This window comes from Homarus americanus, unplaced genomic scaffold (genome assembly GCF_018991925.1).
Source record: "Homarus americanus isolate GMGI-L3 unplaced genomic scaffold, GMGI_Hamer_2.0 scaffold36734, whole genome shotgun sequence".
Classification (NCBI taxonomy): Eukaryota; Metazoa; Arthropoda; class Malacostraca; order Decapoda; family Nephropidae; genus Homarus; species Homarus americanus.
Genome location: NW_024733126.1, coordinates 14339557 through 14353999, shown reverse-complemented (window position 1 = coordinate 14353999; position 14443 = coordinate 14339557). Strand labels below are relative to the sequence as shown.

At 37.8% G+C, this 14443-nt stretch overlaps 1 protein-coding gene across 5 annotated transcripts in view; it reads left to right on the top strand.

Moving 5' to 3' along the window:
• The window catches only part of LOC121869374 (slowpoke-binding protein-like), a 30976-nt gene extending 18608 nt beyond the window's left edge, over positions 1 to 12368 (top strand). For 2 of the 5 annotated variants that reach the window (XM_042370714.1, XM_042370711.1), the window contains 2 exons: positions 622 to 636; positions 2194 to 6202. In XM_042370714.1, coding sequence (XP_042226648.1) covers positions 622 to 636; positions 2194 to 2460 — 282 coding nt within the window. In that variant the 3' untranslated portion in view covers positions 2461 to 6202. Of the gene's footprint in view, positions 1 to 621; positions 637 to 2193; positions 6203 to 11696 lie in introns of those variants that run through there. The other 3 variants (XM_042370715.1, XM_042370716.1, XM_042370712.1) reach the window with 3 other exon arrangements.
• The last annotated feature ends 2075 nt before the right edge of the window (positions 12369 to 14443 follow it).

Below are 14443 nucleotides of genomic sequence, written 5' to 3'. Positions count from 1 at the left end.
ATTATCAGAACAATAAATTTTTCAGAAATAGAAATTTACATATTCATTAAAAAAAAAAAAAACTTTTAGGTACTGTATACATTATTCATTACCCAAATAGAAATAAGCAAGAATTAGGTTAGAGTACTTTGTTTAATCACAGAGCCTTACTCCCATAATATAAGCATCATCTGCCAATAGCTAAAAGTAAAGTATAAAAGTGAAAAAAAGTAAAAGTTAAACTCAAGATTTCGTGATAAACCCAGCATTAATGTGAGGAACGATACCCCATTATTCCTCTCACAGTATTGTCTCTGTGGTTAACCTTGGCCAACTAATGAACAATCTGCCCACATTGTCAAGGCCATAGAGAAAACAAAGAACTCCTCTGAAATCTGATACAGTAGACACCCTGACCCTACTCATTGTCCTCTTTAATATAACTGGATATATTTTTTCTGGATAGATGTTGTAATTTGGATATTAATATAGTAAATGTCCTTTTATTAATCATTTGCATATGAAGAGTATAAAACCTACCTTATTTATAATTTTGAAACACGATCTTTAGCAACACTTTGTAATATAATGGTTGTGTTTTTATGCAAACATCTACCAACAATTCTACAATCTGCCTGCTAGAAAAGTGTGCTTGAGGTTTGTCTAATACTGTATAATATTTAAAGTAAGAAATATTCTTTCACTACATCAGCACACTGTACTCGCACATCTGTGTTGTTGTTACATGTTAACACAGTACTGTAGTATATTTGCTGTCCCCTGAGAGATTTATACCTGGGGCAATGTTTATTTGTAAATACTGTATATTCTATTTTTTCGTGAGGAATTATCACTTGTCCTGAGTACTTCATTATGCCTGTTTATGTTGTCCTTGTTCAGTAACCCAAGGCAAAATATGATATGTGTACAGCATGCCCTCTGATGCACTTCACAGTCACGAGTGGCAAGTTCAGAGGTCAGCCATGAAGCACACACTTGTCTCTCATAATTATCACATATTCACAAACCTTATCAGTACTGTGAGAAACCAAACACTTCCTCATGTCTCATAATGGCCACATACTCACAAATCTTCTCACAGGCAAATGCAAGGAAATCTTTATATGTTTACTTTAAGATCACTGTTATGAATGTAAAGCACCTTACCAGTGTCTCTGATGGCCAGACTCACAAATCTTCCCATATACAGATGCTTGAAGACCTCAAAAATATTACCTATTAAAAAATCAATTCTTAATTTTTGTTTCACTGTAAATATTAGAATACAGTATAGTTTTGATTTGATTTGATTCACTGTCTTTAGTTAATGTTTGAGCATTATTTTCTCTCAGCATTATCCCATGTGTATGAGCTAGAGGTAATAGTCCTTGCAGCAGAAGGCCAGAGGTGTTATTTGTTCACTAAGAAAGAGTCTGAAGTACACGAAGTAATCAATCGTGTTTCGTTTTAATTCTTCCTTGACCACTTCTTCCCATCCTCTCTCCATGTTTTATCACTGCCCACCCATCCTCCCATTTTTTTCTCTTCTCTTTTCCTACATCCCCTCACTTTCCTCTTACTCCTCTTGTTATCCAGTCTCTTCTTTGCCCTTACAATTTTGCAACTGTCTTCTTTCATCTTTCCATTTCTCTCTCTTCTTTTCTTCCCATTTCCTTCTCTCTCTACTTCACCTTTCTTTCCTCTATTACTCCCCTCACCCACATTCATCTTTTTTCTCTCTTCCTCCATTCCTTTCTCCACTATTCACTTTGTCATTGTTGTTCATTCCTGTAATGCTCGGTCACCTAGTGTACACCTCAGTATTACTAGCCATGAGAAGAATAGCTGAAGATTTTATTTAGTTCTTCAACTCATTCAGTATTTAGCAACAAATCAATTGTAACTGGGGGAAGAATATCAATATGAACTATTTCTAATTAGTTTATATATAATTATGATATTAATTACTTGCTAATTACTTGAAGAATACCCTCTAGGGTGTTAGTACTGTAATTAGTTGATAATTGCATATATGTTAATTATAAGTTGCATGATTATGGGAAAGATTTGTGCTGTACAGTATTTAGCTTCAATTTTAGATATGCATATGAAAAGCAAATTTGTTTTTCAGCTGTTCTCGACACTTTGTAATTGTAGTACATTTCACCATTCAGTAAATGCTTTCGCTGGTAGCTTGACAGTATGTCTTTGCAGCACCCTACGCATCGCCTCTTGGAGGTATCTTCGCCTCAACGGCAGCACCCCAGCATCTGCCAGGATGTGTTCCACACACCGCCACACACGCCGCCCACCCCTCAAAATCACCCAATTAGAGCCAACCATATCAGCCAAGCCCACAACGACCGCCCACTTACAACGACGCGTTATCCGCCCAGAGACTCACGCAGTACCCATTGGTCGAACACAAACCATTTGACCCAGAATGGTCATGCGGGTAGGCGAGGACAGCCATGGACGTGACCCAGTTGTAGTCGTGATGTGTCCATGATCCTTAACTCACTGGTTGTACCCCTACCATGGCTCCCTTTCAGTAGTTACATCTCAGCACTTTTTACTTAGATTCTTTTAGTTGTGGGTTTAGTGAAACAAGATGAGAGTAACTTATTGGTTTTACAGGGCATCCGCTAGGAACTGGAGAGACTTCCCCCCTCCACCGCATCCTCACTCACCAGTGGTTAAAGGCAGAGAGTGAGAACAGTGACATTACTAGCTGATAAAGACAGTTCATAGAGGTGGAGTGAACCAAACAGCAGACAAATCAAATTAAGTTTTTATATGTGATTTTGTTTTTTTTATTTATTTTATATTTGTTTTAGTAAAAATTGGAATTATGTCTTGCAGTATTCTGCCCTGGAAGTGATTGTACAGTGAAAATTAGGACCCAACTTGGGATTATACTAAGATATAGGATTTTCCCAGTGACTCAAAGGCAGGACTGCTAGTGATATTAGGCAGCATTGCCACCATGCTCATCCTCACAGCAAGAACTTAAAGTGTTTGCTGTTACCACATCCATGGTATTCATCACTGCAGCATGTTACCATTTAGTGCTGTGTGAATTCTTTTGCTGTTAAATGGCAGCTGCATCACCATGAGTGCTGTTCCAATGCTGCCACTTGTTTTGGTCCTTTGAAGCACCAGAAACATTTCTGTCCAGAACTTTGAATAGTGTTTCTTCGGTTTTGTGTCATATTTGTATATCTTACATTCTAATCACATCATTGCAATAATAACTTATGGTTATATTTATATATTGTATTTTAAAGAGCACCATGTGATGGGCCAGACATTTTATGCTGCAGTCTACAGTGTGTTTTACTTATAATGGTAGAAAGCTAAATATAACATTGTTAGTACAATATTTACCACAAGACTTAGCTTAAGCTAGAAGGATTTGTTTATTTCTAAAATGATCTTTTTAGCCAAGAGAACTTCTTATACTGTTAAGAAGAGGGGAAGCATGTGGATTTCCATTTCCACATGTCATTTGACCAGTGCTATACAGTTGCACCTTTCATATACCATAACAGAAATTAAATATTACTTAAGAATCATATGTATTATGTACTATTGGTTGGGGGAAAGTCATGAAAAAACAGGATCTTAACAAAGTAAAGTGAGGTCATATTTTAAGCTGATATTAAGTGAATGTAGTAGATCATTAGACATCAGCATCTGATTGAAATATTAGGAAAAGTTTATCAGATCTTTGGCCCTTTATAATACAGTTCAGGGATGGAGGTAAAAGGAAGTACTTCCTTCCTACTGTCACCTAAACTTAAGATTCTTAATAAGTACGACGCCTCGGTGGACCTCTCTATTGGTAGCATCCTCTGCAGAGAACACCTTTATATAATTTGTTCCAAGAAGATTTCATTCCTGTCCTCCATCACCAACTTTAGAAAAACTTCACCAGCAGCTGAAGATGACATGCCTTTTGCTTCCAAAGAACAAGTTCTGTATTACCAACTGAAGACCAAAAGTTCCACTTGAAATTTAAAGTCTAAGCCCATCAGTTGCTGCTGGTCACATTTATATTAGCAGCTGAATGCAGAGACTTTGCTATCAGGAGTTGAAGACCCATTTACACTCCTAGCAGGTGAACATCATGTTCTACAAGCAACAAACTGAAGATATTTTTACCTGTACCTGAAGACAAAGTTGCCTCTTCAGAGAAACACCAAATTTCACCAGTCATTTTTTACCTGTAACTGCAGGCCAAATTTCATCAATGAAATGTTCGATATCTTTAAACCTTGTTAAGAATTGTTTCACTAGTAACAGATAATACTAAGTTTTCTGAAGCAGGTGAAGACCAATTTTTTTTTTAATTTTTGAGGACAGAGTTCTTATGCCATCTGCATAGATTATGATGCCATCAGTAGCAGATTACTGTACTCTAGAGGTCCTCTGGGCACTGGCAGGAACTGTACTGTAGTCTTTAGTTCTCACCAGTAACTGTAGAAGCCACCTGGTCTCCAACAGTAGCTGTGAAAATTATAAGACTCCTCTAGTAGCTGAGAGATCCCCTGACTTCCACCAATAGCTGTAGAGGTCATCTGGCTTTAAATATTGTCTTGGAAAAATCTTTAAGGCTTGATAAGTCTTGTGGGTGGTGGCTGTAGCTCATCCATTTCACTATAGCTCAAGGGTTTTGTAAAAACACTATGCAATTATTTCATGTTATGCTTATAGAGTTATAAAACTTCTATCTTTTAGAAAAAGTTGATCATGTAGGACATAGTATTGTTAGAAAGGATTTAGAAACTATAATACAGTGTATTTCCAGAGAAGGAATCAGCCAAATTATCTTCTCGTTATATTTTAAGAAAGTTTAAGTGATGTTTAGTTTGTCAAGAGGATAGATTTCTGTTCAAAAATTTAAACTTTATTCATCACCTTTTTGTAGAGGCCTCCAGAATGAGTGTATGCTAACACAACACACTTTGAAATACTAGAAATGAATTGAGAGTGTGGAGCTTTTAAGTCATTCAGTATTTTTCAAGTATTGAAAGTGTACGTTTTTTGTATTTGATTAAATTTTTGAAATTGAACCAGTAATTATACATAATGGCACCATAATCTTCATATTGAATTTCCCAACATGGAAGATTGACAACCTAAATCACACTGTTCAATGTTTTGGTAAGTGAACCAGAAGTGTTTTATTTTTATATTTTGCTGTGATCTTAAAGCATCTGTTATGGTAATTGTGTTTTTGTAAAAAAAAAAAAAAAGTTATCACCAGAAATGTTCACATAAATATATATATACAGCTTCACTTGTAAATTTGCAGTTATAACATATATCTATCAAACCACAAATACTCTAAATGACACCTTAGACTTTACATGAATACCTTGTGTCTTGGTCTTTTCCTCCAGATATTCATACTGTCAACAAAGGTGACTATAGTAGTCAGTATAAACTCATACATTTAGTACTTGGTAGTGAGTGAGAGCTCTTATAAAGGGAAGTCTTGGTTAGATATGTACTTATTGCAGGCTTAGTGGACCTGAAAATGATTGTCTGTTTTTGCTGTTCAGTTTACTATGAAGGATATCGTGTGACAGAATTAATAGTCATTGCAAAGGTTCAGTTATATGTTGACAATTAGTTAAAACATTGCAGTATGTGCATACACACTAACACACACATGTGCACATGCACTTACACACATAGTCCCACACATGTAGCTGTACACTCACTCAGGAGACCTTAACTCTGAACACTATTGTTTCATATTTTTAGGTTTATGTTGGGGTAGGTCATTAAACATTGTCATAGTCTTGGTAAAAAAACCAAAACATTTGCTGATTTCTTGATGTGTGCTGTCTATTGAACTTGTAGCCATTATCCAAGGTGTGAATGGTGCATCCACAGCTGTCCAGATAAATTGCATTGCTCATGAGCAGCTGCTCACCTAGGCTTTACGCTGTAAATGTATAGTTACGGTGTGAGGTTCTTCAGAGAATTAGGCTCTTCACTGTATAGTTTTGAAGTTAGACAATGCATTTATGAGGCCAGGCTCTGCAGTTTGCATTGGCTTTGCTAAGCTGTGCATTGTTTAGGACCAAAGCTAGGCTTGTCATTCTACAAAGTTATCATTGTATTGTATAGTTTCAGGACTGCACTGTGCAGCCACTGCTCTAGACTGCATTGATCATGCAAAAAAAAAAAAACTGTTGTAGAGAGCACAATTGTAGCTTCATCTGAGTGATGCCAAATCATGTATATCATAAAGAATATATTTTTGTAAACAATATGGCAATAAGAGAGAGATCACAGCCCGAACTGTTACATTATTTAAGGATGTTGTGCTGTCCTGAGTTTTAAGTCTAAGAGTCGGGATGATATTCGCTCATAAATTAAATCTGTTAGACCAATTGTTGTACTTTTGGTTGTCTTTAACATTGGCTGTTATGGTTAATATTTTACTGAATGCTACAGTGTGTTTTGTGTATGTTCATATCTGTGAGTGTGTGCATGTGTATATCAGTTTCACAATTTGATTACTTACTTATATATTCTGTTAGATATGAAGATGCTCATCACCCTTGATATTCATAAGGTTTTAACTAATAATGTTCATTTGAAAGTGCAATTAAAAGAATCTTTCAATGAATTTGGTTCAGAAATATTCAAATTTGGGCTTTGGGAACACGATAGAGTGAAAACAAGGGGTGGACATTTGCTCATACACTGTACTATGACAATGACAGAAATTATATATCAGTATATTTTGTTTTTATCTTAGCCAGCTGAAATATATAGTGCTGTTCCCTTCAATGTGTGCTCAAAATATGTCTGGTATTAGGGTTTGCCTAAAACTAAACTACTGTAATTAGAAAATTTATAAGAAAATCTATCAGAAGTTTTGTGGTTATTTCAACTTTTTTTGGTATTATATTGTGGATTAATTCCCAGTAATATGAATGCAACTATCTGCTAATATTCACAACTTAGACTCTTTCAAGTGACTCACATCTTATAGTACTAAGTCCATAGTTTGAAAATCTTACATAAATCCTTCAACATTAGTGGCTGGAAGTATTTGATGTATTTTTTATGTGTTCCCGTCATCACCAAGTCCCCGAAAGAGCATTTTGGAAACAATTGCCATTTAAAATAGAAGGCAATGAGTCATAATGTCACAGCATATACGCATTGTGTCTTGCAGCTAAGGGCTCACTCATAAGCCAACATACTGTAGTGTACAGGCTTCAGTCATCACTAGCAATCACTGTTTAGATGGCTCATTGGCTGCAACATTAACAACTCTTAGTGGGAAACAAAACTGTATGTTTTAACCTCCACTCGTAGCACTAGTGATATCTTAATAGCTGTTATTACTTGTAAGGCTTTATATTTGTTTATGATGTGCTGCAGGTGATGTGATCAGTTTAGTAACATCCAAGTTGCAGTTTGCCATTGGATCAGTTTTATGGTTCAATATGAACCATCTTTAGATATTTGTTCACTGGACAAGGATATCTGGTTCATTTTTGGAGATAGTTTTCAAGATTTTTTTTGTCAGATTGAATGGAGGTCTTATCTTGAGGGCACAAACCTGCATACTGTATAATGTCCTCTGATAGTAGGTAGTTATTGTGTGTCCCTCGGTGCCTTCGGACATATTTTGGATTGGTTTGTTTATTTGCACACGATCAAGTCATGATAGTTTGGTTGGGATCTGGGTGAGTGATTTTTGTTTTTCAGAAATTCTGATCCATTTACCTAATGAATCTGAATTACCCAGCCAGTAATAGTGTTCACCCACAACTGGGACTTAAAACAAAGACATGGGTCCAATATTCTACATCCAAAGTAAAGAACTAAGAGTCAAAATAGATCTTTATGCATTGAATTATTTTTTTATGAGTCATTATACACTACACTATTGTATTTCACTTGTTTGTAATGTGTTCTTCTTCTGGTTTGTTTTTTCACCTACTATTATTATCTATGCAGGTTAATTACCGAAGCATTTGTGGTGGCTCTTTACTGGCCAGGTAAGACTGTTTCTTCTCCTTACAGCATTCAGTTAGATTCAAAACCCCTCAAGTTTCCTTTTATGGCTTTGAGTCAGAGGATGGGGAAGAGGATAGTTTTATCTACTTTGTTCTATGTACTGTAAAGCGTTTTGTTACTTCTGTATGTACTTCTTGTTTTCTTGAAGTGAGTTATCAGTGGGTTGGAGAGTTTCTCTTTGGAGGCTTCCCATTTTTCTTCAGGTTTGGATGTCAGTGTTGAGCTTTCTTTTATTATCAGAGTTGGATATCTGTTTTCATGACAGATTTGTAAACATATGACTCAAGTGGCTCAAGCCTCAGGTGCACCACTTGTTTGATGACTGTTCTCTTAGAGGCACAGTAAGTAACCTGATGTCTAGCATAATGCTCCAGAGTTGTACAGATATTATTGGGAGGTATGTAGGGCTAGTTTCCTTGAACGGAAATTAAAATAGTGTGAACTCCCCTTATGGGATGCATGTCATATTAGCTTTTAGAGCACTTGTGCCACCTTCCCCCATTATGTAACTGGTTTCAGGTACTTAAGTAGCTTAGGGAGGCTATAGGTCAAAGGGGATTGATCTTGAAATCTCATTTTATTACTGGGCCAAGGGTAAATGTTTGGGGTATCCTCCCTCCTCCCATTGTGTAATATTAGAGCCAGCCAAAACTGAGTGTAAAAGCCCAGTGTTTCAACTTATCGTCTGCAGCTGACAGGCATAGTGTGCAGATGTAACATAACATCTTGACTATGATTTCTGTCTACAATGGTGACTGATCTTTCTGAAGAGTTATTTCACAAATTTAGTTATGATGGGAAGTCATAACAATTTCATGAATTAGTCTTGGGCGCTAAAGCCTAAGAGTTTACCTGGGAATTCACACCATGGATTTAATGCTATAATAAGTGAGTCAGTCAGTCCAGACTCGCTTACAAAACTTATTTTCAGGATCAAGTTTCCATTCTTTTTTTGCTTCATATCATTTAGAGTGTCTCATTTTTCTGAAGGCCAATTGAGTCAAATGTACTATTTTTGTTCAATCCAGAATGCGACTCATTATCTAAATGTAATACTCATGCTTTAATATCATCTAAACCAGGTTGAATTTCAATCTTCCATGTATGAGAAAGTGTCAATCAGTTTAGTCTCTTATGATGACTGAGGGAGATCACCTTTTTAAGTGCTGTACATGTACAGGTATTTCCTAACAGCATCATATGATATTGCCTGATTGTGGGATTGAACCCAGCTTGATGGGTAATTGTAGTGCAGTGCTGTACTGTATGAAGACCTCTCATGCATTTACAGTGTAATGATAGTTCTTGCTGTGATACACAAGTAAAAGAAGCTTTACTGAGACATAAAACAATATTATTTTAGATATTTTTATCATTGTGGTGAGCCAGTTGATCATTTTACCACGGTAACAATTTATATTTCAAGACATAATAAAATTTAGTACCGTATACTGTATACTGTATACAGTATATATGCATATACAATATGCTTTATTAAGTGATTCCTGCTTGAATATTTATTACAAATAATAAGATATTTTTATTAAGATTATTGGAAGATATAGGAAGTGATTTTCATAGTTTCATGTATGGAATGTATTCTATTGACAGTTACAATATACCCAGCCCCCTTTACCTCTCATTTTTTCCCGTTTTCCCCCCGAGTCATAGGTGTATCTTCCAAGTACATGATATACAGGGGTATTGTACTGCTCATAATGAATTAGGAAGTCATCTTTTTAGTAACATTTGTTCTTTTCTCACATGACGATGATCTCTGTCTGTGTTTGTGATGGTTTAAGGCTTTACTGTGGTCAGTATTTGAAAACTTATGAATGTACTGTAATAAGCATCTCGGGCAAGAGACTTTAATATTATTCATTCAGGAAAGTCTTACGCAAGCATGTGAGTCAGTGTACTGGCTAACTGGATTCATTATGTATCAGTTCTATGCTCAGCAGATATTTCATGGTATCTTCATAATACTGTATATTTATTTTTCATCCATTACATATGAAGAAGATTGTAATGATGATATAATTACTTCTTGTTCTGGTGGGTTAAGTTCAGAACGAACTACTGGTACTCAAGAAACATTAGGCTGTGTACTAAAAGTGGAATTTTGATGATATGATGTCAGTATGAATGGACATAATTCTTGTCACTTTAAATGCATGTATTTTTGGGGTCTCTCATTACTCTCAATGTGTATTTAACTGCTCTCATTGTGTTTACTCCATAATTATACTCCTCCAGTTTTGTAACGGATTAGGTGTTCTTGTGTTCAGTTTGTTATTATCACATTTATATGAATACAGTTCTTTGCATTCCTCTCATCCCATTTTTTTAGTATGTGTGCAGTATTTCTGTAAGAGTATATTTATATATACAGTGATCCGTCGGTTAACGAATGCCTCGGTTAACGAAATTTCGGTTAACGAATTACCTTCCATAAGAATCTTCAATTTGGTTAACGAAAAAAATTCGGTTAACGAATTCCTTACGAATTCTACTCAACATGTTTTCGCTTGCTCACCACCTGGAATATTAGTCCGCCAATACATTAATCGGTTCTAGGGCTTAAATTCGTTCTCATTGAGTAAATATCAAGAAGGTTGTACTATTCAATAATTTTAAAAGTTTTATATTAAAATTTTTAGTCATTTTAACAATTATTGAACATAATTGAAGTACAGGAAACTAGTTTTTAGCACGTCAAACAGCCACTCGACTCACCCAGCAGGCATCAGTTTGTGTCTCTGCTCAGTGGAGGTAACATCTTGCTTGAGACTCTTGAACATAAACTATTTTTACATTTTTACAGTACACTGTACAATTATTGGTCATTCTGAAGTTTATATTACATATTGACAATATATAGTGCAGTGCAGTGTTGATTTAAAGAAAATAATCTTGAATTACACCAAGTGAACTAAAATTTTATGGGTGAAATGGCGGCATGAAGCATAGGGTGATTTCTCTTCCACTTCCTTCTCTTCTCCTTTCTCCTCCACCCCTACTTCTAATTCCAATCATCATCATCATCAACCAGGAGCCTTCTACATGCACACCTCAAAGTAAGTGTACTTTACTGCATTTATTTTTAGTTTGTATGTAATTTTCGGTGAGCTGGAACCAATTACCCAAAATCCCATTGGAACAATGGTTTCGTTTAACGAAATTTTCGGTTAACGAACGACCTTCTGGAACTAATTGTGTTCGTTAACCGAGGGACCACTGTGTATATATATATATACAGTATATATATATATATAATCAGTTACGTGAATCTTATATTCTTATATTGATAAAATTATACATATCTCTGGTCATATTATCTTCAATACATCCATTTCTCAGGTCTTATTGTATTTAAAACTGTTTCTCTGATCTTGTTGTATTTAACACACGCATTTGTCTGGTCTCGTCCTATTTAACAATTTTTTTATGGTTTTTATTCAACTGTTACTATACTGTACAGGTCTTGGTCCTACACTTCAAGGCATATTTCATGTCTCCTCTTAAATAGAAAATTAAATGTATGAAAAAATTTTGTCTACCTTGAATTATTGATAATTTACTGTTCAATGTGATGATCTGTTTAGCATTTGCTTGTGTGAATTAACATATTGATAAGTGTAAATAATTCTGACTCATTATTTCAGATCTCCTTGGTCTTATTGATCTCATAGTGGCCAGTGGTACTAACATTTGACAACATGGAAGCTGGTGGAAGAATTATTATCAGTTCATAAGTAATCCATAATGTCAAATGTATGTAATGGACACATTTCCTCTTCTGGAGACATATTTTCAATGGTATCCATTTGAAATACAGTAACATTTATATTCTTTTTCATTTGCTAGGCTATTGAGTATGAAGTGATGTAGAGTGTACACATGTGTCCATGGTCTGCTGTGAGCTGATCATGGACAAGTTACTGTAGTGTCCCTTGGTATGGTAAACCAACTCCAGTGACAAAAAAGAATCATTTATACAGTGATTTTTATAAACTGTAACTCTAGTCACAATGTTTCCAAGATAAATTTCTCTAATCTTCTTTGAGCTGAGGTGTGGTAAGGTATGGATATTCAGGAACATTTGAAGATGTGAAGTGCATATGAACTGTCCTTGAGATGTCATTGTGAGGAATAGTGGTGCGCCAGGCTGCGAGGTGAACGTTCATGGCGCTTGCAACAATTCCCTCCAGTTTCTATGGGTTGTCAGTTTGGTACAAAGCTCAGATGCGTTAACAAATTCATGTCTGTTTTACCTACGCTAGTTAACTCCTTTTTTCCTCTTAATAAATCATGAAACACATTCATTTTGAAGCTAAGCTTAATGAGTTTTATTTACCTTTCTTTGCTCTTCACTCCAGATCCATATCGCCCATCTCACCTTCCTTTTTATTTTATTATTTCATACCTGTACAGCGGGTCCCCGAGTTACGAATGTCTCACATGAATTCCCACCGATGCAAACGAGGTCCCAAGAGGTTAATTATTTTAAGAATCCGACATAGGTACAACTGGTTCATAGTATTAACGTACGAGAACTAGTTTGCATGGTGTAGCTGCGAGGCGGAGCGGCAGGTTGGGAGTAATGCGTCGCCCAGCCATGTGCCTTGAGGGAGCATCAGTACGCCTTACCCTCACCTCATTAACGTGATCAAATGCAAACTGATGTTTTATGCTTATTAACTGGTGCAAGTGATGGTAGTGCATCCAAGAAAAGGAAAACAATTACCTGTACGATGGATGTGAAACTTGATGATAAACGTTCTGAAAAAGGCAAAACACCCTCAGTCATCGGTAAAGCATTGGGCTTCAGACGGTCAACAGGTGGAACAATTTTGAAAGGCAAACCAGAATTAGCAGACATGTAAAAAGCATCTAACACCAATGCACTAATCTGTGATGACAAAACAAAATGTGGATAGTTGGTGAAATGGAAAGATTGTTGATGATATGGGTGGAAGATCAGCCAGCCCCAGGTTTAAATGTAAGTGTTAAGCTTTAATTTTTACTTTACTGCTGCTGCTGCTGCTGCTGCTGCTGCTGGTGCTGCCATTTGCTGTTCAGCTGCCGCTACTGAGCTACTACTGCTGCTGCTGCTACTGAGGTGCTGAGTTGCTGCTGCTGCTGCTGCTGGTGGTGCTGCTGCTGTTCAGCTGCTCGCTTACTGCTGCTGATGCTGCTACTGCAGCTGCTGCTGCTGCTGCTGCTGAGCTGCTGATGCTGCTGCTGTTCAGCTGCCGCGCACAGGCTGCTACTGCTGCTACTGAGGTGCTGAGCCTTGCTGCTGCTTCTGCTACTGAGCTGCTGCTGGTGGTGCTGCTGCTGTTCGCTGCTGCTGCACTGAGCTGCTACTGCCTTTACTGAGATGCTGAGTTGCTGCTGCTGAGCTGCTGCTTCTTAATGCTACTTTTGCTTAGCAATACTGCTGCTGCTCCTTCACCGTGCTGCTACTAAGCTGCTGTTACTGCTGCTGCTACTGGCTGCTGTTACTGCTGCTGCTGGTCTGAGCTGCGGCTGTAATTGCTGCTACTACTGCTGGGCTGCTACTGCTGCTGCTGCTGCTGGTATTGCTTTCTGGCATGCTAATACAACTGGGCTCACTGTTGATTCTGTGCGCAGAGCTGCTGTTATAACGCGCATGCTGTTACTGCGCTTAGCTACTGAGCTGCTGTTGTTGCTGCGGCTGCTGTTCTACAGGCGGCTGCTGCTGCTTCTGCTGAGCTGCCACTGTTATTTGCTGCTGCTTTTTGCTGAGCAACTGCTGCTTGTGCTGCTGCTGCTGCTGCTACTACTTCTACTGAGCTACTGCTGCGGCTGCTGGCTACTTGCTGCTGCTGCTGCTGAGCTACTGCTGCTGCTGCTGCTGCCAGACTTAACGCTCTTTGCTGCTGCTGCTCTTGCTGCTGTAGCTGTTCGCCTGCTGGGTTGCTGCTTAACAACGCGCGCTGCTGCGGCTGGCAGCAACGCTGCTGCTGCCGCTGTCCTGCTGCTTAGCAACGCTTGATTTGCTTACTGCTGAGTCTTAACGCTTATAACGCCATTTTGCTAACCATACATCACTCATCACTGCTTAACGCTTCTGCTACTGATAACAAGCTTCTGCTGCTGAGGTTGTTGTTTCTTAACGCTTAACGCTTAAACCTGCTGGGCAGCTGCTGCTACTATTTAACGCGGCTGCTGGCTACTGCTGGGCTGCTGCTTTTAACACGCTGCTCGCAACATTTGCTGCTGCTGCTTGCTGGCTTTCTGCTGGGCGGCTTAACCCGCTGCGGCTGCTTCTGCTGCTTTACTACTGAACTACTGCTGCTGTGGCACCGCCAGCCTGCTGAGCTGCCAAGCTGCTGCTGAGCTGCGCTGCTTTTGCTGCTGCTCCTGGTTACTGCGCAACAGCAGC